General features: G+C 40.7%; 1 protein-coding gene across 2 annotated transcripts in view; it reads left to right on the top strand.

The window, feature by feature from the left end:
• The window catches only part of NPC1 (NPC intracellular cholesterol transporter 1), a 45,546-nt gene that overhangs the window by 13,093 nt on the left and 6,904 nt on the right, over positions 1-25,549 (top strand). For both annotated transcript variants that reach the window (XM_083623601.1, XM_083623600.1), the window contains exons 4-24: positions 15-190; positions 1,138-1,305; positions 2,031-2,280; positions 5,263-5,339; positions 5,827-6,197; positions 7,584-7,810; positions 8,785-8,885; positions 9,712-9,814; positions 10,459-10,648; positions 12,313-12,495; positions 15,164-15,278; positions 16,328-16,455; positions 16,543-16,683; positions 17,450-17,539; positions 17,685-17,875; positions 18,456-18,571; positions 19,593-19,722; positions 20,651-20,848; positions 22,283-22,514; positions 24,383-24,496; positions 25,122-25,284. In XM_083623601.1, the coding sequence (XP_083479727.1) occupies positions 15-190; positions 1,138-1,305; positions 2,031-2,280; positions 5,263-5,339; positions 5,827-6,197; positions 7,584-7,810; positions 8,785-8,885; positions 9,712-9,814; positions 10,459-10,648; positions 12,313-12,495; positions 15,164-15,278; positions 16,328-16,455; positions 16,543-16,683; positions 17,450-17,539; positions 17,685-17,875; positions 18,456-18,571; positions 19,593-19,722; positions 20,651-20,848; positions 22,283-22,514; positions 24,383-24,496; positions 25,122-25,284 (3,464 nt within the window). The remainder of the gene's footprint in view (positions 1-14; positions 191-1,137; positions 1,306-2,030; positions 2,281-5,262; positions 5,340-5,826; positions 6,198-7,583; positions 7,811-8,784; positions 8,886-9,711; positions 9,815-10,458; positions 10,649-12,312; positions 12,496-15,163; positions 15,279-16,327; positions 16,456-16,542; positions 16,684-17,449; positions 17,540-17,684; positions 17,876-18,455; positions 18,572-19,592; positions 19,723-20,650; positions 20,849-22,282; positions 22,515-24,382; positions 24,497-25,121; positions 25,285-25,549) is intronic.

Here is a 25,549-nt window from a genome sequence, read left to right as displayed (position 1 = left end):
TACTCTCTCTTCAGGTGCCCATCATGTTTTTATAATTTTGTAAACCTGTTCTGTGAACTAACCTGCAGTCCTCATCAGTCTGAATTTCTCAATGTAACAAATACAACTTCATATATTGATCCAATTACAAAAGAGAAGAAAACCAATGTCGCTGAACTGGAGTATTACATTGGAGAAAAATTTGCTAACGGTAAGCGAGGCAAAATAGTTGTGTATCATTTATTTTTGTTCTTAGAAGATTTTATAAAAGCAGTTATTTGCGTGTATTCTCATGTGTAAATGAACTGTGTGGTTCATCTGCAAGTCAGAAGTTGAGTAGTATGGAAAAGAGAGCTGTGTGTATATGTGCCATTGAAGTTAGAAAAATGGGATCCAGCATTAATCCTATTTGCAAGGCTAATTCAGGAGACTATAATCTTACAGTTCATTTTCCCCAAAGAATATTAAATCTGGCAACTCCTTTGTTCTCCAGTGCCCCATAAAGAACCAGGGTAGTATTTCTCATCTGCCCTGTCCATTTCTGTTGGCAAACTTCCACTGATGCATGTTGATGCCCTCCTCCTGGGTTCCCACAAGGTTTCCAGGGCTCATAAAATCAGAGGAGTGTGCCCTAGTTTCCTAGGCAATAGAGCAGTTTCCTCCTTTCCTGTTTGAGGAAACTGCTGGGCTTGAACACACCCAGCTACCTTTGCAACCAAATTGTCACATCCTCCTTGTACATTTCAGTTTCCACAGCAAGCAGAAGATGGATTCATTTGCTGCTGCTACTGCTGCTGCTGCTGTTTGCCCCAGATCCTCTCACAGCACTGGGGTTGTTATCTTGCCCTCACCTTTTCAGAGGCAGAAATGGCATTCTTGTCTTTTGTAAAGGCTAGTGCAAAGGACAAGAGATCCCTCCTACATGCTTTACAATTAGTGGAAAACTATGCAGAGAATCCATTGGTGAGCTAATGAGAAGATTTGTGAAGCCTAGATTAATCTTGGACTGTGTCAAAACCTTTTGTTTTCAAGTATTTATTCTGTTATAAATTCAGAATTGCTTTATTTCAGATGCTGAGCCAGCTCAGTAAATTCTTATTTGTATCATTACTTGTATTATCAGCATTGTCTTTTTCTTTATTGAAATGATACTTCTAGCTATGTATAATGCATGTAAAGATGTGGAGGCACCATCAAGCAATGTTAAAGCGCTGGGACTATTGTGTGGAAAAGATGTTAGCGAATGCAATGCAACCAACTGGATTCAGTACATGTTAAGCAAGGATAATGGTCAGACTCCTTTCAACATGATTCCAATATTTTCAGGTAGGAAACACATGTTTTAAATAAACTTTTCCTTATTGACTATTAGTAGCAAGTGTCTTGAACTTGAGCCACAAATACATACTGAATTTGGACCACCCCCCTAGGCAATGCAGGATTAACTACTGGGCTAATAAGGCTATAGCTTTAGGTATATGTGCATATAATTTCATATATACATAAAAATGTAAGGCTGTAATCATGCACCGCAGTTTAAATGAGTGCTGATACATACTTCTAAAAGGGTGGAGATGCTGTGAGGTCACTTTGGCTTATCTTCCTCACAATGTTTTTTTTCTGTCAGCATGTGTAGAAGAAATATTAGATAAGAACTGTCACTGTTGTCTTTTTTTGCATCTACCGAAGACCACCTTCTTCCAATCAGCCTTTTAAGTTGGTATCTTTTCCAGAGTGCATCTGCATTGCAATTCTTTGAAAGATGTTTTATCACTTGTTGTTTGCTGCCCTGGGCTCCTTTGGGCAGAAGGTGGTGTGGGTTAAATGCAATAAATACATCTTTAACTTGTGGCAATTTTGAATGCTTTTTAAATCCTGGATCAAATGGTAAACTTGCTTACACTAGTGAACACAATTTTTTTCTAATGGTTTGGCAACGTTAAAAGTTGAAGTTGCCAAACAGAAACCATGGTTTTAATTTGTCATAGATTATATCTACAATTTTAGTATCTTTGGGTATTTTTTGAGTGTGTTAACTTTTCTCTTGTTAGATGTTTCTATCCATGGAATGACACCTATGAACAATGCCACCAAAGGCTGTAATGAGTCCATGGATGATGTCACTGGGCCTTGCAGTTGTCAGGATTGCTCTATTGTCTGTGGTCCCAAACCACAACCCCCTCCACCTCCTGTACCTTGGCTTTTACTTGGTTTGGATGCCATGTATGTCATCATGTGGATCTCCTACACAGGATTTTTGCTTGTGTTTTTTGCAGCAGTTTTTGGAGTTTGGTGTTACAGGTAAATAGCTCCCTTTTTAAACAGCATTGAAAATTAAGTGTTGGAGTTGTTCATAAACTGTTAAATAATCCCACTGTTTACTAATTGTAGAATCCAGTGGGACTTTAACTTTTTCTTTTATTCTGCAGCCCCCACCCCCACCCCGGTTCAATCTGCTGTAGAGATTGAAGCCATGTTGTGTGACAATGAACAGCTTGCACATAGACAGCATTTAGAACATCCCCATACTGCAGTAATGCTTTGTTTTTGCTTAGTGTGCAGTTAACTGAACAGCCACTAGCATTCTCTGTGCTTTAAGGAACTATCTAGGAAAAAACAAAAAAAAATTTGAAGAAGTGTGTATCTGAAGAAGTGTGCATGCACACGAAAGCTCATACCAAGAACTAACTTAGTTGGTCTTTAAGGTGCTACTGGAAGGAAATTTTTTTTGTTTTTGTTTTTGACTATGGCAGACCAACACGGCTACCTATCTGTATCTAGGAAAAGTATAGCATACCTGTGTATTTATACATTTTACACCTACACTGAGTACTGTATATATTGTCAGACTTGGTGGCATAGCAAGATGAGGAGAGTGCTTGTAATATGTCAGACTTAGCTGGCTTACCTTGAGATTTCTTTTGCACCTGGTGTTGACTTAAAATAAATCCTGGGTGCTGCTCAGTGTGGCTGCTGCACTGTGTATCTTCAGCTGCATCGTTTTTATCTCTGAAACTACAGAGGCAGCAGAAAATCTGTCAGAGTAAACAACTGCCCTATGAGCTGTTCATAGTCATGGGATTCACCCTCCCTGATTGCTCAGTTTTAAAGAGACAGGGAAAGGGGAAATAAAAAAACCCCACAATGTATTTAACTCTCAAATTAATTTTTGTTTGTTTACAAATGGTCTCATAGAACCCTTGTCTGTGCCTGACAATTGCACCATTGTAGCTTGGTACAATGAAACTGTTTGTATGAAATTGTACCACACGGAAGCCTCTGGCCAATCTAGTCTGTGCAAACTCTGATTCAGTAGTTCAGTTTTGCTGAGAAAGAGGAAACGTTTTTGAGAATTTATAGGAACCTATAATACATTAGCTGGTGAGGGAGATAACTGCTTAAAATGTGTTGAAACCAAACATTGTGCTCTAAAACAAAGTGATTGTGATTGTAGTGCTTCCCAACTAGAAGGTAGTAAAAAAATCTTGGTGTGCTTATTTTATAAGATGCTTATCAAGGAGAATAACAGGAAAATGTAGCACAATAGAAGGCGATAATAATTCCATTGTTAGAAGGGATGATTAATATCAGCATGCGTAATGATGATGATTCTGTGACCTAGTTTGCATGTCATCTTAAGGCATAGTTTAAAATAAACTATGTTTTAAAGTAAACATGCACTTAGCTCTTTCCTTCAGTGCATCAGTGACAACAAAGAAACCAGAGATTGACTTTGTCCATTATGTGCGAAGCAATGTCTTGTAGCTTATTTCCCATCAAACTATGGTAATAAGCCAAGGCTTGTTCATATGTAATGTTTCTTGCTTGGCTCACTGAAGAGGGGAGCAGGGGAGTAGCAAAGCACACTGTTCATTCACATTGAACCATTGCTTCAATTAAACCATGGTTTAATGTGACATGTGGAAATGGCCAAATGTAGTAAGTACTTCAGGTTCATAAAATGTATATGTCTTAGTGCCTGCACTCTGTTGATGGCTTTGTAAACTTGTATTCTACACAGACCTGAAGAGCTTAGGAGATATGTGTAAGACGGTTACAGTGAAACCTCGGTTTTTGAACGTAATCCGTTCCGGAAGACCGTTTGACTTCCAAATTGTTTGAAAACCGAAGCTCAAAGGGCGGAGAAAATTGAGAAAAATACAGTGATATCTCCGCAGAAGCCGTTTGAGTTCCAAGGTGCATTCCAAAACGGAAGCATTTACTTCCAGGTTTTCAGTGTTTGAGTTCCGAAACGTTCATCAACAGAAACATTCGAAACCCGAGGTACCACTGTATAGGGCAGAATTAAGTAGTATTCAACAGAATAAACTGGTAATGTTTTCCTGGATTCTAACTTTTTTAGGGAAGAGATAGTGGGGTTTGTTATGTGATTGAGTAGCAAGATAAATAGCAGGTTGGGGAGAAGGCTAGACTGAATATCTCTTCCTGACGCACATGCTAGTGGTGTTAAGAGCATTCAAGTGATCCTCACCTGCAGCCACAAGTGGTACATTCAGGTAAGATTTTATTCAACACAATTAAATAATATGCCTTTTCCTGACTTTACTACTTTGGGTAAGGATCACTTGAATACTCTCAAGAACCCTAGCATTTGTGTCAGGGAGAAATGTATAGTCTCGCTTTCTCCCAATATGCTATTTTATTTTAATTGTCAATAGGCTCATTGCATGAGGTGCCTGATAAATAAATACTTATTGAAGGAGATTTTACCACTCCAGACAGCAGTATTAAAATGTTGAACCTACAACACTTTCCCTTGAAATGTACAGTCCAGGAAAAGCTTTGCCAGTAGATTCTAATGAATCATGTAGATCACCTGTTTACTAGAACATTTACTACTACATGATGATTTTGAGGTTTCCGAATAAATATTCTCTAACTTGAAGCAAAGAGACTGCTGTAACTCTGCAATGATCCAGTGAGAGAGAGAATGGCACTACGTTGAAGAAGAGCAATTAATGTCAAATATGGCAATGCAGTTACCTGCCACAGAAATGGCTAGTGATTGATGCTGGATTTTCCCCAGGCACTATTCAAATACTTTAGCCACCACAGAGTAGCTCAGCACAAGTACTTGTAATTGATGTAATGAAGACCTAGCTTCCAAAAATTCTCTAATAACAGGAATAAAAATTCTATAATAACAGTTTCTGTATTTTCTTTGCAAACTGTAACCTAGAGTGTCTTGAATCACATTATTAAATAAAATAGAACTGAGAATCCTATCCTGAGTGCTCTTGTTCATGCTCATCTCTTTTACAGGAAGAGACACTTTGTTTCTGAATACACACCTATTGACAGCAACATTGCCTATTCTGTTAACTTACACCAGAATACTGGTAAGTTCTAGAAAGTAATGATAGAGCGTTTGTGTGTGTTCCTCTTTAAGAACGTTGGTTATAATATATTAAATTACATGCTGGGTTTGTTGTAAAACAATATGTCCTGAATTTTTTCCTTGCACACCATTTCTCTCTCTCTCTCTCTCGCTTTCAGTAATAAAAAAGGAACTTAATAATATGAATTATTAGTTTTTAAAATAAATATCCTAGACTACACACAACTCTTCTTCACGGTACTCCCACACGCATTATGCTGGTGTACTTCCTGATTTCTGCATTCAGTGGCTGAATTATGCCCTATTTTATATGGAGTCGGGCTTAATAATGTCATAGTCCTCTTTTTCATTCTCTACAATTTTGTTCCTGTTCCTAAATTAAACAGAAAAACCTGGAAGCCTTAATTAATAGTAATTGTTGGTTAGGTATATGGGTCGTGTTGGAAATGGATATCTTATTTACTCTGGATGTGCTCTTGTTCTTGCAGGAGAAGCTACCTGGTGTGAAAGACTGGGTGAAAGGTTTGAGAACGTGTTAAGAGTCACATTCACATCATGGGGGGCTTTCTGTGTTCGAAACCCAAGACCTGTTGTGCTCTTTTCCCTGGCTTTTATTGCCATGTGCGCCTCAGGCCTGATGTTTCTCAAAGTAACAACAAATCCTATAGACCTCTGGTCATCCCCAAACAGTGAAGCTCGCAAAGAGAAGGAATATTTTGATACTCACTTTGGACCTTTCTTCCGTACTGAACAACTTATTATCCAAGCTCCAAACGCCAAGCCAGAAATCTATTCTCCATATCCATCAGGAGCAGATATTCCTTTCGGGCCTCCACTAACTAAAGATATCTTGCATCAGGTAATACAGACGGCAGCCCTTTGCATGCTCAGTGGATGCAAGGGTGCAAGTTGGAAAACTGAAATACAAAGGGGTTTGGGAGGGATGCCTTTGATTGGCAGTTACCAATAATTTCAGGGAAGCTTCTGTTCAGATACTTAAGCCCTGTGTAAGCCCTTGAAACCTCTACTATTTCAGGGATAGGTGCCTGCCAGCATAGTACAGTCAGAATTGTGTGCCATTCAAGAATTGAATCTGGTACTGCTACTTGTAGTTATAGCTTAGTGGTTCCAGGTAGCTGTGTCCAACTTGACTATGACTGCACTAAAAAACCTTGAGGCACATAATGACACTGGTGTAGATGTAACCATGGTTTAGCACTCCAAATGAATTAAGTCTCCCACCAGACTCGCGTGCTCCTAACTCCTTTTCCGATGATGCCTCAATAAGGGGATTGGAAGTCTCCATATCTGCTTTCAATTAACTGCAGTTTATCATGTCATCTGAACCCTCAACTATGATTACTCTTTATGGTTAGTTGAATCAAGCTAGCTTCATAAATTCTGGTTTTGAAGTTGGCTTGTTTCTCAACTAATCATAGTTACTCTTAACCTCAGTTTGTCAATTTTTGGATGACACTGCATGTAGTGGTTAATCTGAAATAGAAAGAAAAGCTTTCACATTCTAACTTGCAGCCTTTGCCAGGGGGAGAGGTGGGAGTTTACAAGCCCAAGGCTCACTGCAGCTTGTTCTTGTAGTACAAACTGAGGTTTAGAGCAAGCATCCATCCTATTAGGCCTAGGGGGACATTTGAAAATCTAAACTGCAGAGGGTGTACCACAAAGCACCCATTTCACAGAGGAACTGTCAATGCTTAGTACCGCGCCCCCACAAGCAAAACTTTTACACCACCCAAAAACAACACAAAAACACAATTCCCCCCAAACTGGGAACCACCCAAGCAAAACAACCAAAATAAGCCCCCAAAACCACAGTTTTTTAAAATATTGGGAGTGGTGGAGAGCCTATCTTAGTGGGTGTCTGAGGGTGCTATGCTTGGGAACTCCAGGCTTGAGTTATGTCTGAACTGGCATATTGTAGAATTAACAGTTGCTGTATGTTAATGTATAATAGAGATTTCTGTATTTATATCCTACCCTTCCACTGTAAATCATTGCTCTGGGTAGCTTACAGCATAAATGCATAATAAAATAAAATAAAACCATACATTCTAAGCAGTACTATGAAACCTGTTTTTTGTCATCTAATCTCCTTTAGACTGTACAGTTTGAGCCACAGTTGGCTGGCTTTATCCACCATATCTTAAAGGTTGTTCGATGCATGGACATAAGAAAAGTTCTGTTCTGCTGCTATGACACTTAAGTTCTTCCTTTCTCATCCTTTCAGGTGCTAGACTTGCAGAATGCTATTGAAAACATAACTGCTTCTTATAAAAATGACACTGTAATGCTGAAGGATATCTGCCTGGCTCCTCTTGCTCCCTCCAACAACAACTGTACTATTTTAAGTGTACTCAATTATTTCCAGAACAGTCATTCTGTCCTAGATCACAGTATTGGTGATGAATTTTTTGTCTACGCTGACTACCACTCTCACCTCTTGTACTGTGTCCGGTAAGCACAGTGATATTTCACACATATATTTGTAGCTTGTCAAAATTGCTTTTGAATATCTGTTTGACAGACTGACTTTCGTTTCCTTCTTTGGTCTACATGCTTCTTGGATAGTTTGCTTGATACAGGGATTATGGAATACATTTTAAGTAAAACTAAAAAGGAGCTGTTGACTTGGTTTGGAGAAAGCATCATTCATACACCATGCTTTGTGTCCAGGATCAGGGTACAAACTGAGGAACTCTGGATTAATATAAGCCAGTGCCTGGGGTGGAGGTTGAGCTTCTCCCTAGTTTCTATTCCTGGTTTCATAAAATTTGCTTTATGAAGGCTTGAACAGTTGGCTGAATTGAGCTGATCTTTGTACTTGTAAAGTTCTCACACCTTATTGCTATACTTACATGATTGGAAATAGGATTACTTACTTTGTTGGAAATTACTTCAGAGTAAGCAAGTAAGTAAGTAAGTAAGTAAGGGTGGTGCTGTGGTCTAAACCACAGAGCCTAGGGCTTGCCGATCAGAAGGTTGGCGGTTCGAATCCCCGGAATGGGGTGAGCTCCCATTGCTCGGTCCCAGTTTGAAAGCATGTGAAAGTGCAAGTAGATAAATAGGTACCGCTCTGGCGGGAAGGTAAATGGTGTTTCCGTGCGCTGCTCTGGTTCGCCAGAAGTGGCATAGTCATGCTGGCCACATGACCCGGAAGCTGTACGCCGGCTCCCTCGGCCAGTAAAGCGAGATGACCGTCGCAACCCCAGAGTCGTCCATGACTAAGACCTAATGGTCCCTTTACCTTTACCTTTAAGTAGAGAATATACATGATTGAGGTGTTAAGGGAGAAAATGAGATGGAGTCAAGGAAACTTGAAGGGTATTCCAAAGTAAATGCCCTTCACTTCAAAATATGATCTACTGCAATATTGTAACAAGCAGTGTTCTACTTGGATAACTGTCAACAACTGTATATGAATTTTACAGGGTTCCAGCCTCTTTGAATGACACAACCTTGCTTCACGATCCGTGTTTGGGAACATTTGGTGGCCCTGTGTTTCCTTGGTTGGTGATGGGAGGATATGATGGTAGGTGTGAAGGATCAAAACAGGTGTGGAAGCCTTGCTGAATGAAGGTGTAGCCTCCACATCCATTTGTTGTGATTCTCAGTCTCTTTTCAAGACTGTTAAGGTAATACAGCCAGCTTAGTATCCAGCCTATAGCCTACACTTATATCAGCTATGAAATACACACTGCATCTCAAATTGCTGGCAAAACCTTACCACTGCCATGTGGTGTTTCCATGCCATGTGGGAAAATATTCATGGTGAGGAATAGAGTGACTTGCACACAACAAAGTGTATTTTCTTGTTTAGCAGGAATTAGTAAGATAGTGTAGTATTTAGTCTGGATGGAAAACCAATTTTCTGGTGAATACTATTTAATTTCAGTGCACTGGTTGACAGCCAGTGCGTGAGCTAGTATTCTTTTACTTTATTCAGCAAGGAAGACTCAAGTATACATACCTAAAAGCAATTGTAACACTTTGCATGGGTTGGGGAGGAGAGATGATGGAGTACCTTCTGAGGACAATGGTGTGTGGAGTGGGGGGGAGACTAGTAGTTGGGCCCCCTAAGCCTGGTGGAAAGTTTCATTGAGATTGGTTGCATTTACGTCTGTGTAAATCGGCTTAGGTTAGCACTCATGACACTATTTCTGCTAGTAAATAAAATGGGTCTTAGTGAAGTAGCATGAAGTGAATATGGAAGACGCTTTATAACAGGAGTAGACAACATGTTGCTTGCCATATGTTGTTGGACTCTAGTTCCCATCATTCCTTGGTCATGCTAGCTATAATCTTCTATAATCCTTAAAATAGTTCCTTATGTATTTTATCTTTTTTTTAATGCCTAGGTGAAAATTACAATAATGCTACAGCCCTTGTGATCACATTTCCTGTCAAGAATTACTACAACGACACAGAAAAGCTAATGAAAGCACAGGCTTGGGAAAAGGAGTAAGTCTTTCTAATTGAGGCTTAACTGAAACATTGCATGTAAAATTCTTATACTGGAGATGAGTCAGTTGCCTGCCCAAGAGAATCTGGCAAGGTCTACTTCACAATTTTTTAAACAAACAACAAGCTATTTGTGTAACTCAGAAATGAACATGTTGTAGACGAACTGCTAGTGTTTTATCTGACATAACTTTTAGTTAGTGGAGCTGCACAAACAGTTTCCCTATGCAAGCATAAGATGCTGAAGACTGCATCAGAAGTTTGTTCATATCCTTCTTTTCATGATACAGATCCTTCCAAGGTGGCTTATAAGTAACATTAAACTACATCTTAAACCCACAATAATATAAAAAGTCAAGGGTGTCCCCATAGAACACCCTTTGGAGGCGGTAACAGAACATCCAGCTGAAGCAGGCTGTGAGGCAGCCTTTACTTTTGTCCTTCACATTTCACATTTTCTTAAAAGTATGAATTGAGCCCAAGGATAACCTAGGACATCTGGGAAGCATGTAATCATCAAGATAAAGTAGAATGTTGGGTCTAGTCCAAAAGTACAACTAACATTAAAAAAAATTGGAGGCCAATATGAATAATGTGAGAAATTTTCTGACATTCTAAGAACCCATTGATTTGTTGTCTTTCAGGTTCATCTCTTTTATGAAAAACTATAACAACTCAAATTTAACAATTTCTTTCTCTGCTGAGCGTAGCATTGAAGATGAAATAGACCGGGAAAGCTACGGTGATGTTGGTACTGTTGTAATTAGCTACGCAGTAATGTTTGTGTATATCTCTATAGCTCTGGGACACATCAAGAGTGCTGCTAGATTCTTGGTATGTATCTTTAATGGTTTAAAAGCAAGTCTACAACAAATAAAAGTGGGCTGAAACATTTATTATATATTTGACTACTATTATGCTCATCTGTGTGTGTTTTTACTCTTATAAGGGGAATTCCATTAGCTTCAAACCATGGTTTTTTTAAAAAATGCTTTGTCGTGTAATATGGTGTATGAAAAATTTAACAGAAATTGGCTGCTCAGTGCAACTGTTTTGTGTTGACTGAGTTGGTTGCAGGTTCCTTCCCTTTTTCAAAGTACCAAAAGGAAATATTTTATTCAACCTCAGAATCATTCTCTCGCTAATCCAGCAAAGGACATTTCTTTATACAGTATATCACTGGCTGGATTACCGTATTTTTCGCTCTATAACACGCATCTGACCATAACACGCATGTAGTTTTTAGAGGAGGAAAACAAGGAAAAAATATTCTAAACGAAACAGTGGATGTATGATTTTTATGGTTCATGCTGTGGCCACAGACATGTGATCTGACAGTGAGTTTGGGGTAGCCCAATGCAAAAATCCTGAGGATCCATGTGGATCCATGCTTTGTAACCACGTTTTAAGTGGGGAGGGAAGGAAAAGAACTCAAGGGACAAGGAGCACGCGTGGGGTGTGTGGAGAAGGAGCTTTTCTGCGAGCTGAGGGGGGGGGGAAGAGCACTGTTGCTTTAAAGGTATACTTAAGGTATTTGCCCTGTGCCTGGGTTTTTTTTCCATTTAACAGTTTGCAGCCTTTTCCTTCCGCTCCTTGTTTTGAGGCAGAATAGATTTGAGCAAGTGAGGAGGACTTGGATTGCAGGGGATTCGCCATTAGCTGTGTAAAAGCGCTCCTCCTTGCAGCCTGAATATAAGCAGCCACCAGCAGCAATAGAATGGAGCACAAAAAAGAGGTAGGGGCACTAGGACCCAGACAATGCTCAAATCTATCCTGCCTGAAAATAAGCTGCTCCGTCCCCGCGGATCAGCTGAGACGCGGGGATTTGCGAAGTTTCCCCCTCTCCCTCATGCCCTCCCCAGCCTTTTTTTTTACTTCCTGGTTTTCACTGCGCTGGCTCAGAGCTCGAGGTTGGTTTTATTTTGCTGCTGGTTGCTTAAATTTTATCTTTCCTGCCATCCCTCTGCAGCCTCACTGCTCTGTTTAGAGAGCGCACGGACTTTTGCTAGCTCCGTCCCTCCTCCCGTGTAAGCGGCTGCTGCCGGCTTTGCTGCCATGACTCTCCTTCCCTCCCTCCTCCCCGGCTCCAGGTCGCTTTAAAGCAAGCAAAGCGAGAGCCTCGTAGAGTGTGTAAGCGGCTCCCGCTTTGCTTGACTGATGGCAGCCATGGCTCTGATCCGTGCATTCGCTCCATAACACGCACAGGCATTTTCCCTTACTTTCTAGGAGCAAAAAAGTGCGTGTTTTGGAGCGAAAATTACGGTAGGTGCTGTGGGTGTACACTGAAGTTTTAATGATATTTTGGTGCTAGTTTTCAGCACTGGGAGGTTTCTAATAGGATACACATTCCTATTCTGGCTCTTTTTATGCAAGACTAGACCTAGATTTTGATGCGATGTAGTTTTGTTAAGCTGCAATTGTACTTGAAAAACACTTATAATTGGTACCAATCAGGTATTTTAAATATAATTGTTGTGATTTGTTTCTTCTTTTGCTAGGTGGATTCAAAAATTTCCTTGGGCGTTGCAGGCATTCTGATTGTACTGAGTTCAGTTGCATGTTCTCTGGGCATCTTCAGCTATTTTGGAGTTCCCTTAACATTGATTGTTATTGAAGTCATTCCATTTTTAGTGTTGGCAGTTGGAGTGGACAACATTTTCATTATTGTCCAGACATTTCAGGTATTTTTGTGATTCCTCGCTACCCTAGTGTGTAATGAATAAGCTCCTAATATAAGTTGAATATGAATATACAAGTGGGATCAGTGGCCCATTTAGGCCAGTAAGGTAAAGGTAAAGGTACCCCTGCCCGTACGGGCCAGTCGTGTCCGACTCTAGGGTTGTGCGCCCATCTCACTTAAGAGGCCGGGGGTCAGCGCTGTCCGGAGACACTTCCGGGTCATGTGGCCAGCGTGACGAAGCTGCTCTGGCGAGCCAGCACCAGCGCAGCACACGGAAACGCCGTTTACCTTCCCGCTATAAAGCGGTACCTATTTATCTACTTGCACTTAGGGGTGCTTTCGAACTGCTGGGTGGGCAGGAGCTGGGACCGAAAGACGGGAGCTCACCCCACCGCGGGGATTCGAACCGCCGACCATGCGATCGGCAAGCCCTAGGCGCTGAGGTTTTACCCACAGTGCCACCCGCGTCCCATTTAGGCCAGTAGTGTACTTCTAAATTGTGATCAGATAGGAAGCTACTTTAAACTGAATGAGACCATTGGTCTCCTTAGCTCAGTTTTGTGCATACTGACTGCCACTAGCTCTCCAGGTGTACAAACATAAGTCTTTCTTAGTCCTACTTGGAAATACCAGGAATCTAGCATGGGATCATCCCATCCAGAGAATGTGGTCTACCACTGAGCCATGGCCCCTTGATGCAAGAGGTGTTGATATCATATGGTTCTGTTGTATTACATGTGGTGTTGCTTTTTGAAATCCTGTTCAAGTGATTTTGTGAGATGTTGAGTATTAATGAGTTCAACAACAAAAAATGAAAGTGCTCCCATATTAGAGTTATGTTTACTGGGAATCTTACTTGAAAAAGTAAAAAGACTTGGCATATAATATGCTAGAGAACAAGTGTCCTTACTGGGAAATTGGTTGGGAATAAACAAAAATACTTGGAGCACTTGAGAAATGATAGTGCAATACATTGCCTTTCATTAGGTGCTGGAGAACAGTACAGCTGTTTGAGAATATCTACGTTTTATTATGATTTTGCAAATAAACCCTTGCGTTACTAGCCCACACAATATATTTATAGCACCCTGACACAACCTGCTCTCCTTTAATTTCCCTGCCAGCTTGCTTAACGTCATGGTTATCCAGATGGATGGCTCTTTACAAGCGTGTCCTAGCATCTTTGTACTAAACTGCTGTTATATCTCATGCTTTTACGCAAATATGTAGTGCTGCTGCATTTGGAACACTGTGTACAGATTTAGTACCCTAGATCTAGAAAAGGGCAACCCAAATGATCAAAGTGTTGGAGTGTCTTCCATTCAAAGAGAGGCTGAAATCTGTTTAGTTTAGGGTGGAAGATGACTCTGAAAGGGAATGTGACAAACTATAAAATCAAACACGTGCAAAGAAGTTTTTCTTTCACATAAAGCTGTAACTCTGTAGTTATTGAATGGTGATATATTTTAGATAGGCAATAGAAAGTACTGTATCACATAATATAACTTGCGGAATTCACTGCCACAGTATATAACTGTTGCTGGTGTGGCTAGCTTTTTAAAAGGCTAGCTTTTTATAAGACAAATTTATGGAGGATAACCATATTGATGCTTATATGGCAACTTTGTGTTAAGGGATAGTTTGACACTGAATACTACTTGCTAGGGAGCAACAGCAAGAGATGACATCGCCTTCTTATCCTGCTTGTGGATTTTTTGGAGGGAAATGGTAGGCCACATGCAGGATAATGGACTAGGAGGATCTTTTGGTCTGATCCAAAATAAGCTCATGTTTTATTCATATTCATGTCTGAAATTCATAGAATAGTAGAGTTTTTCTTCCCGGTGGGGCATGAACTGTCAAACCTCTGTAGGATGGATATTTTTGCGGGGAGGGGGTAGTGTTGGGTGTTGGTCCTCTTTTCTTTCCCGCCCTTTGCAGGCTTTTGCTGTAATGGGAGGGGAAATTGTCCTGGCATGCCCTTGGAACTCTCTCCCTGTTTTCTGTCTCCATTGTCAAAGCCCTGGTGAAGAACCACCAGCAGCAGTAGCAGTAGCAGCAGTAGCAGTAGCAGCAGCAGTAGACGTTTCCTTTGCTCCTGTGAGGAGGCCTCCATGCTTGGACCTCCCTTTGGAGATGGATTTCTCTCTCTTTGTGGACAGGGACATTCACACAATCCTTTTAAAAACATGTTTTATTGATTTTTCAGAAAGAGAGAGAATACACCAACAATATCATTCAGTTTATCCCCTACCATCGCTCCTCCAAACCCTAACAGAACTTGAATATACCCCAAAGATTCACACAATCCTATTGCCCCTGTGCTGCCTTCAGAGGGCTAAGTGTAAGAGGGCCTTACACTTGAAATTCTGGTTGTACTATACAAAGAATAAAGAGATAGGTTTTGTTTTCATCTAGTGGACATGGAACAAAGAAGTGACTAGAAATGGGAAAAGGAGAACCAGAAAATTCATATATGCTCATTTTCTATAGTGACTGTGTGAAATGATCACTGTTCTGGGATAAGGAGAATTGAGTGGGCAAGACTGATGTACATTCTAGGAAACATTAGCTGTGTATTTATATTTCCTTGAATACAAATGTTTGGATCATAGATCCAAGGAGAACTTTCTCTAGATCTGATTTCTAACAAATGAATACTATTTCAGAGAGATGAACGCCTTCAAGGTGAAACTCTAGATAAGCAGATAGGCCGAATCCTTGGAGATGTGGCTCCTAGTATGTTCCTGTCATCATTTTCAGAGACAGTGGCCTTTTTATTGGGTAAGGATTTTTAGTTTGTAATTTTTTTTTGTTTCAATATACCATATTTTTCCATGTCTAGGATGATGTTTTTGTATTATAAATAAATTTTTACAATTGTGGGTCATCTTATACACGGATAGTGCAGAGGGGGGGATGGGCAATTGGTGGCAGCCATGTGCAGGAGATTGGCAGCAGCGATTGTGCTGGCGATTGGCTGCTGCTGTGGCAGTTGGGCGGGCGATTGGTGGCATCCAGGCAGATGATTGGTGGCTTTGTTGAGGCGGGCGATTGGCAGTGGCGTTGAGGCGGGTAAGCGATTGTCGTCAATCCCCTCCCCCCAAAAAGCTCAGCAGCTCTGGGCAAGCTCCCCCCATTTCCTTAATTTGGAGTTTGAAAAAATAGGAGTCGTCTTATACATGGGGGCGTGTTATACACGGAAAAATACAGTATGTTGTACTCTGTTCATCCTCATCACTTGCAGGGTTCATATAAATGCATACTCTGCTTAACTGGAACATGTATGGTCTATTAAGCCATTATTTCTAATGGCTCTATTCCACGTTGTGCAGTGGAACTTCTGTCACAGAGGTGGGGAGTGCTGGTGGAAATGATCGCACACAAGATTTGTATCAGGGATTCTGAAAGTTACTAAAAGCTAAAAAAGCAAAACCATTATACAGCTTATCATCCCATTTTTTTGTTATTTTTTTACATTGTTCTAAATTCTAGCTGGTAATGTTAAATTTGTCTTCTACCCAATGTATTGCTGGCAGCTAGGGAAGAAAAGGGTCATCGTGTAGAACAAAATGATAAAGCAACATTTATTCTGTGGTTGCTTGTGAAATTATGGCATCTACTGAAATTATCTTACATGAGATTGTATTCACCCTTGAAAGCACCTGCTGCTATGCATGCTGCCTGTGGTATTGAGAGATGATCTTCTGTCATCTTTTTGTAGAAGTCTTAATCATGCACTGTTAATTTGACATCCAGGGATTAAAATAAACTTTGCACTTCTTCATATTGAGAGAGACAGTGCAATACTTCTGTTTCTGTCTTTCTTTTAGGATCTTTGTCCACTATGCCTGCTGTTCGTACTTTCTCCCTATTTGCTGCAGTGGCCGTATTTATTGACTTTCTCCTTCAAATTACTTGCTTTGTAAGCCTCTTGGGCTTGGATATTAAGCGCCAAGAGGTAAGCCTGCTACAATACATTCAATGTTTGTTTTGAGTAATTTAATTGCTACTTCAGCTTATTTCATTTTGGCATTTTGTTTTTCAGAAAAATCGATACGATATTCTGTGTTGTATCAAAGGTGGTGAAGAGATCAATAGTGTTCAGCACTCTGAAAGTGTGTTGTTTTTATTCTTCAAAAATATATATTCTCCATTTCTTCTTAAGGATTGGATGAGACCAATTGTGGTATGTGGACATTCATGTTTGAGACTGGCTAAAAGTCTTTTTTCATTTGGGGGGGGTGTACTTTTATGTTAACTTTATCAATCAAAATGCAACAGTTGAGTCTTTTAACTGTTCATCGATACTTTGTGAAGATTCTTCTCCCTACTATCATTGATGTTTTTCAGGATTTCTTAAGTTATTTGGTAGTTTGAATGAAATAGTGGTAGTCTGTAAGCTCTAATTGTTGCTTCCACCACATTGCCAATGCAGTATGGCATACTTTTTATTCTGGAGTTCTTGTGATTAATATATTAGATGTTAGCTACCATATTTTTCCATGTATAAGACTAGGTTTTTTTCCTAAAAAATAATGTCAAAAATTAGGGGGCGTCTTATACATGGATAAATCTCCCCCCCATTTTATTAAATCTGAGTCCCCCAAAATAGGGGGCATCTTATACATGGGAGTGTCTTATAGATGGAAAAATACAGTATATTTTACAGCAATATTAAGTTGACTAGCAGCCTTCTGTCCATCATTGCTCGGGAATTCTAAGAAACAGAAAAGCCACTGCAGTGAAATTGGTGGTTAAAATCAGTTCAGTGTTGAACAGTTCAGTCCACTATCTTGATTCAAAATAGCATCCAATTATATCCAAACATAGATGCAAACCTGAACCTTGATATCAGGAACCAAATTGTTTAACAGATGCATAATTCTTTGAATGTGTAAATAAAAGTTGTTTCTGTGAATTAAATCACTTTTTGAAATATCACCTATTTTTAGATATCCGTATTTGTGGGTGTGCTGTCATTCAGCATAGCAGTTGCCAACAAGGTTGAGATTGGCCTGGACCAGAGCCTGTCAATGCCAGATGTAAGTGACTTTTGCTACTTCTTTTTCCTTTGGGAAAAACAACTGCAAACAACATACTACTCTCGTCTTACCATATATAGGGTAGAGAGAAGCATTATAGGTAGCTTCCTATTTTTCTCATTCCCTCTCCCCTTTTTTGTATAAGGACTCATACATGCTGGATTACTTCAGCTCTCTCAGCAAATACCTGCATGCAGGTCCTCCAGTATACTTTGTGCTAAAAGAAGGACATGACTATACTACTTTGGATGGGCAAAATATGGTGTGTGGTGGAACAGGATGTGACAACAACTCCCTGGTTCAAGAAATATTTGATGCAGCAGAGATTAACAGTTAGTAAGTGTTTACTTTTTTCCTCATAAAGTCTGTTCAGCAAATAAACTGACCCAGACACTGCAATCATGATCTGAGGCCCTTCTTCATGTGCCTCTTTGGCGAGAGGTCCAGAGAGTGACAACTTGAGAATGACCCTTTTCTGCAGTGGCTCCCTGCTTGCGGAATGCTCTCTCCAAGGAGGCTTGTCTGGCTCCTTCATTACATATCTTTGGGCAACAGGCAGAAGCATTCTTCTTCTCCAGACTTTTGGCCAATTTCATAAGGATGAAAGCCACTTTTCTGTTAAACCCTCAAAATGATTTACAATCAAATTAAGTATATTTTATGGTATGGCATTTTGTTGTAAAGTACTCATCCTTTTTTTTTTTTTTAAAGTCATAGATTTTCCAATGGCAGTTTAAGTTACATGAGATGAACTTTGAAATTCTGAACACTTCTACTTGTAGTCTAGGAAAACAATTGCTAATCCTCCAGACAAACTAGACTGTTGTGTATACTTAACATTTAGTAGGAGAAATGTCCTGTTTTGAAAGTTCATTAATAATGTTTGGGTAAAGGTGTCTTGTTTTTCATATTTTAGCACAAAAATTGGCTATGCTCCTTCTTCATGGATTGATGACTACTTTGATTGGGTCAAACCACAGTCAACTTGTTGCAGAATCTACAACACCACTGGGCAGTTCTGCAATGCTTCAGGTACTGTTTGTTGCCTTTGTACACTCCCTTAAACACGTCTTGCTCAGAATTCTCCTGTTGGGATGTGTGGAATTCTTAGCATGCTTTGATGCCAGCCATGCCTACCTACTCCAGCTTGCATATTTTACATGCGGGCAGGATGTGGAGTATGCTTTTAAATTCCTACATTTTGACAAATACAGCTAATAATTTAGTGTTGATAACACATATTGTACATTAAGAACTGGCCTGATTCATATCAGCATCATGGAGGCAAGTCCCCATTCTTGCTTCCAACACTTTTCATAATGTTTACACACAGCTGAGTAATGTGTTGTGTGGTGTAGCAGCAACTGCTACTGCTACACAGGGAACTGCTTCCTATAGAGCTTGCCATGTGAAGCACTTCTGTTTTAAATTTAGGAAAGTAGACTTCTTAGCTTTGTCCCATCTTCATTTGGGTTGGATTATAGACATAGCGACATCTGAATAGAATCCAATGGCAGTCGCTGCTAAAAAATGGTTACATATGAAGATCCTGCTGGGTCAGGCCAGTTGCCCATCTAGTTCATCCTGTTTTCATAGTAGCCAACTAGTTGCTCATGCAAGCAGCATGCCTGGGGGCAAAAGTGCTCTTCCCTCCCATTGTTTCCAGCCACTGGTATCCAAAATCATACTCCCTTCAACTATAGAGGCAGAACCTAGCCATCATAGCTAGCAGCTACTGGTAGCCTTATCATTGCATAAATTTGTCTAATCTTTTATAGTTGTCCAAATTGGTGGCCATCACTGCTTGCCATAGTTGAACTATGCACTGTGTGAAGAAGTACTTTCTTTAGTCTGACCCAAATCTTCCAACATTTCATACATAGTTCAGCTGGGGTGTTACTCTAATTGAGTAACTGCTTGGGTATTTTTGCACAAAAATATGGGACTCTTCAGCTAAGATCTTGGTTCTTTGATGAAACTGCTTTATTGTAAATCTGGGGGGGTTTTTTGTGTGTAGCCAATTAACATACATTTTCCAACAATGTTTATGCAGTTGTGGATCCATCCTGTGTGCGTTGCCGGCCACTGACTCCAGAAGGGAAGAAGAGACCTCAGGGTGAAGACTTCATGAAATTCCTGCCCATGTTCCTCTCTGATAACCCTAATCCAAAATGTGGCAAAGGGTATGTGTCAACAGGGGAGCATTTAGAGGGGACACATTTTCCTTCAAAGTAAAACTTATTCTGACAAACACTGTAGTCATAAAGTATAAGAGGCGCAGACCACCAGTGGTAAATGAGGCATTTGTGCCACATCTGATGGGATCAGGCAGTGTGAGGTGATGAAATCAGGGCAGCTCTGGGCCGGCGACGATTTTGTCCCACAGATGTGTGCACAGCTTTGCAAAGTCTGTCTTAACCTGGAGCTTCCCTGTCCTCCCTGCCACATCCCAGAAAATGCTGTGCTGCTACTTTCCATACGTACCCCTGCTGTTGCTGTGCAATACCAATCTAAGTGTCTGGCCTTCATTCTGACAGCCCAGAACATTGCCTTCTGTTGTTTCACATATCTATCATTGCGGTCCTTGAATAAAGCATCCCAAAGCTGGCTTCTGCATTCATTTTGCAGAATTACATATTTGGACACAATTGTGATGGCTGTTCAGTTGGCTCCATAGGCTCTCTCCTTTCACACACCCTTCCATCAGAGAGGAGCTTTTTTGTGTGTGGATCCAACTCATAGGGTGCTGGTTTCTTTGGCTATAAGTCAGACAGTGGTAGTCCAGGGCCTACTGAGGAAGATGACAACACAGTATCTGGGGTGAAGCGAATGACTGTCTTCCACCATTTTACATTTGCTCTGTGCCTGTTCTTCCATTTGCCTTCCTTCTTGACAGATGAGAATGATGTCAGTTGAAGGACACTGGCCGCCTGCCTTGGGAAAATACTGTGTTCCCTTATCTCTCTAGATTAGCAAATTGTTACACAATCGTAGAGTACTGTGCCCAGGAGTGTCCTAACAGCATTGTAGAAGCTAGTTGTCTCTTGGATGCCTTAGCTAATTTTAACTGAAGGAGCCTAATAACTGTGCTAACTGTACTTTTCTTTACAGAGGACATGCAGCATATAGCTCTGCAGTTAACTTTATAAACAACTCTGAAGTTGGAGCTACCTACTTCATGACTTACCATACAGTGTTGAAAACCTCTGCAGACTTCATTGATGCAATGAAGAAAGCACGTGTGATAGCATACAACATTACTAAATCCATGAGCACTGAAGAAAAGAGCTATCACGTATTCCCCTACAGGTACATGGCTCTTTCTCCACCTCTGTCCCCCCCTCCCCCTACCAAATACTTACACATTCAAAGTGTTACAGGGTGTGTTTTTTCTTTGACTTACTTACATAGCAGCTTTTAGCAGCAAGAAGTTCCCATGGCAGCTCATGGATATTAAAACAGGAAAACAAACGGAACTGTTATACACTATTAATTTCTGAAGACCTGGTGCAATGAAGCTCCATCATGTCTCCAAAAAGAGACCAAAGAGGAACATAACAAACCTGTCAAGGGCCTGCACACCAGAAATCTAGACCCACAGCTGTGTTTCTAGTAGAAACTAATCTGGTGCAGCATTTGGATAGTGCCTATTCAGCTAATTTTAAAACCTTGGGGGATTTGTATGGGAAAGCGTGCTCCCCAGGAGTCCAGGTTTAGGCTATACGGGGGCGGGGGGGGGCACTTTTAACAGAATGTGGAAGCAAACCCAGTGGTAATATTCTGTAATTGGTGAGATTTGTTTTTGCCAACGTACACAGATTAGGTATTTTGTACTAGTTGAGGCTTCCAGACAGTGTGTTTAAAATCAGTACAATGTAGTGTGTGTTAAATAAGCCCAATCTTGGGTGAAAAAGATACATTTTGGTGGGTTGAATGTTGTTACTGAACCATGGGCTGATGATGTTGACCTAGTGTGCAGTAGCTGTAAAAAAAGTGAATTCCATGTTGGGAGGTGAAAGGGATTGGACATAAAACTGTGAATATCAAAATGCCGTTGCACAAATTTCTAGCCATAGCTTTTAAGAACAAGTTTACACCCTGTAATATAACAGGGGTTACTAAATTGTCCTGAAACTTTCCTTTCCTTTGATGGAATGTTGACAGCCAGGTGGGTTTAGCTCCCCCTAGTGTTCAAAGGCAAGAATGTACGTGCCTCTCAGGAACTTTTACCCAGTCCTTTCAAGGACACAACCTAGGTTATATTCCTGCCTAGTTGCTTGCAGCAGTAGCTTAGCAATTATTTCAGTATTCCTGCTTTTTCAAGCTTTCACATTTTTCCTTGATCTTTAGTTTGATTTTTTGGAAATAATTGGGAAATTACTTTGCATAATTTCCTTTAATGGTGAAAACACTATAAATAATTGGTTACTCTCTGAATGAATGAATTGATTTATTAGTCACAGACCAGAAATATAGACATATAGTGATAGAGAACATACATAGGTTAAAATTAAACTCCATAAGCGAGAGCATGACTACTCTCTGCATCCTGGCTTTTTAAAATGTCTAGATTAATCCTATTTCTTCTGCCAAACTTTTTGAAAAATCTGAAAGTGGCATTCTCTTTTGAGAACTAGACGGAATTAATAATTTAGAATTAAGGCATCAAAGTAGCCAAGCATTCAAAAGACTCATTCTGTTAATCTGTTACCAATGTGAACATTTTCTATTCTCTTTCTATAGTGTGTTCTATGTTTTCTACGAACAATATCTCACTATTGTGAAAGACACCGTCTTTAACCTCAGTATTTCCCTTGGATCAATATTATTAGTAACAATGGTGCTGCTTGGTTTTGAAGTGTGGGCTGCCATTGTTGTTACCCTTACCATTGCTATGATCCTGGTCAACATGTTTGGAGTCATGTGGCTCTGGGGGATCAGCCTGAATGCAGTTTCATTGGTTAATCTTGTCATGGTAAGTTCACCCTCATCTTTTTTTTATCTGCTCTCTCAACTTTTGGCGTCAACTGCAAGTGCTATGTGCCGTTAGCCGATGTGGTGCCCTTCAGATGTTGCTGAAATAGTACTGCCTTCCTCCCTGACAATTGGCCAGGCTAGCTGGAGCTGATGGGAGTTGGGAGTCCAGCAACATCTGGATGGGGAAGCATGTTGGCCACCACTGCTCTTGAATTACAGTGTGGGTGCTTCATACTATGTGACTATGATCTTAAAGGGCTATTAGACACTATCAAAACGTGTTTCCAAAAATATCTGCCAAAATCTGGTTCAGAATACTGTAAATCCACTGTAATATGTCATGTAGGCAAATTTAATATCATAGAACAGGAGAGTTGGAAGGGACACCAAGGGTCATCAAGTCCAACCTTCTGCAATGCAGGAATAACAGCCTGGATACCAACTTGTAAAACAAGGGCTCTTGGTCCACCCCACCCCACCCCACCGGAAAATGTTGCAGTGTACCCTTTAGTGTATGTTATCAGATCCTTTGGCTAAGGGGTCTAGAAAACAGAAGTTGGCATCAAATCCAAGGGTCCCTGTTCTTACTTTGTTCTCTCCCCTCCTCCCAAAAACTTTCTTGCAAAATAACATGAACTCTTCTCTTTTCAACTTTGGAAGGGCTGAGTGACACAGAAGCCTAATCCCAGCTGCATTGTTTTCTCTGCTGTGTCTTCCTCAGTCCTCTTTTGTTTTCAGAGTAGAAAGAACATGAAGAATATAAGGTGCTCCCATTCCACTCTCTCCTCTTTGCCTTCTCTCAGCTAGCCTCACCTACCAGCTGATTAAAGCATCCTGGGGCTGTTGAGGCCCTGCACTCATCAGTAGGCCAGAGAGTAAGAAATACTTTAGCACAGACATAGCTTTCTAGCCTAAATACATAGTCGTTTTCCATGTCAAGAGAACTACTACTAGATGAGGAGGCTTTTTTACTCAAGGGCTGAATGTTCTCTTATGTGAAAACTTCCATATACTAGTGACAGGCAATTTATTTCAGACATTTACATACCACTTAGCGTATTTTTTGCCCCATAGGGCGCACCGCCCCATAGGACGCACCTAGTTTTTTTGGGGGGGAATAAAAAAACATATTTCCCCCCCAGGCACGGGGCTGGCACAGGGGAAGCCCGAGCTTCCCCCGACCCCAGCCCCCAGAACAGCCTGCTATCCACAAGCCTGGGGAGCCGCGCCGGTCTCCCCAGGCTTGCGGAGAGCTGCGCGAAGCCTGGGTGCGCTCTTCAGCGCACCCCAGGCTTCGGAATGCAGGCAGCTCTGTGCAACCTTTGGGAGCCCGGCGCGCATTCGCGCCGGGCTCCCTAGGGTTGCGCAGAGCTGCACGAAGCCTGGAGAACGAGAGGGGTCGTTGTGCCCCAACCCCTCTCGCTCTCCAGGCTTCAGCGAAAGCCTGCATTCGCCCCATAGGACACACACACATTTCCCCTTCATTTTTGGAGGGGGAAAAGTGCGTCCTATAGGGCGAAAAATACGGTAATATTCAGAACTTCTAAGTGGTATGCAGAAAAAGTTTTTTTTAACCATGCAATGAATAAGAACAATTTAAAATGAATCATAAGGCATTAAAAATGAGTCCAGGAAAGTTACAGAGCTGCTATAAAGGGTGTAGCCTATGGATAATGCTAAAAGTTGGATAAAGATGCCTGGAGGACCATATTAGGCTTTTGACGCCAAGGTTCCCCATTCCTGCTGGAAGTAAAGGTACATAAATGTAAGAAACTTCCTTAAAAAAAAAAAAAATCAAACCCAGAATGTTGAAAATGGAGTATTCCGTTGCAGTAAGCTGCTTAACCTATGCTGTCTTCTTTCCAGAGTTGTGGTATCTCTGTTGAATTCTGTAGCCATGTGACAAGAGCATTCACTGTTAGTACAAAAGCAACCAGAGCAGAACGCGCTGAAGAAGCACTATCCCACATGGGCAGCTCTGTAAGTATTTTGTTTTGAAAACTATTCTGTTGTGGCACTAGAAACCACTTAAGGGTATGCTCCTATCACCAGTGTTCAAAACTCCCATTGTTCTAGGTGCATTTTGTGACAGGAATTTCATTAGCACATGTGGTTTCTGAGATCTGGCCTAAGGTTTCAAATTAAAACTGCAGAGTGGAAGGAAAGGACCTTTTTCTGCCTCCCCATTTCCAGCTACTCTCTGAAGACTGGAGAAGAGACCCTCTTAAGAATGTTAGGGGAATATTAGTGGGAAAACTAGACCATGTGAAAAATGAACATAATATTTTAGCAGCAGTTCATTCATTTTCAATGTTGTATTCTTATTATTTAAAAAAGCACACCTAGACGTTGTTGCACCCATAACCTAAGCTTAAGGTGCCATTTAGCTCCTAGCTTTCGTATCTGTTTCTAACACTGCCTGTCTCCCTCTCAAGGAGGCCTGAAAGCTGGTACAGAGCATAGGCTGTAGTGACATACTTACTGAGAGTGCAAGATAAAGTTGATTAGAATAAAAAACAATGCTTTATAAATGACAGTAGCAATTTCCTGTTGTGTTTTAATTAACACATTGTATAAAACTAAACACTGTTTCCCCCTTTGTCAGGTTTTCAGTGGCATTACTCTCACAAAATTTGGAGGAATAGTAGTGCTTGCCTTTTCCAAATCCCAGATTTTCCAGATCTTCTACTTCAGGATGTATCTAGCCATGGTACTACTTGGAGCAACCCATGGTCTAATATTTCTTCCCGTCCTACTTAGTTATATAGGTAAGATCTTGCTCAATATGTACAAGTTGACCTGAAATTTTAACTCTTAAGGAAGTGTGTGCATAGGGGTTGCAGCTTGAGCTTCCTTCTGTATTAATGTGATGTCTTGAATTGGTTTGTTTATGCTCATAGTGTGTAGGATATGACTCCACACACAGCATGAAGGCAGGAGTCAAAACTGGTGGGGTAAATGCAGAAGTCTCTGCCTGCAAGGACAGCTCTCATCCCATCTGAGAACACCTTCACTCAAAGGAAAATAATTATT

This window comes from Podarcis filfolensis (assembly GCF_964270895.1).
Source record: "Podarcis filfolensis genome assembly, chromosome: 7".
NCBI classification, from domain to species: Eukaryota; Metazoa; Chordata; class Lepidosauria; order Squamata; family Lacertidae; genus Podarcis; species Podarcis filfolensis.
This window is presented reverse-complemented; position numbering and strand designations above follow the sequence as displayed.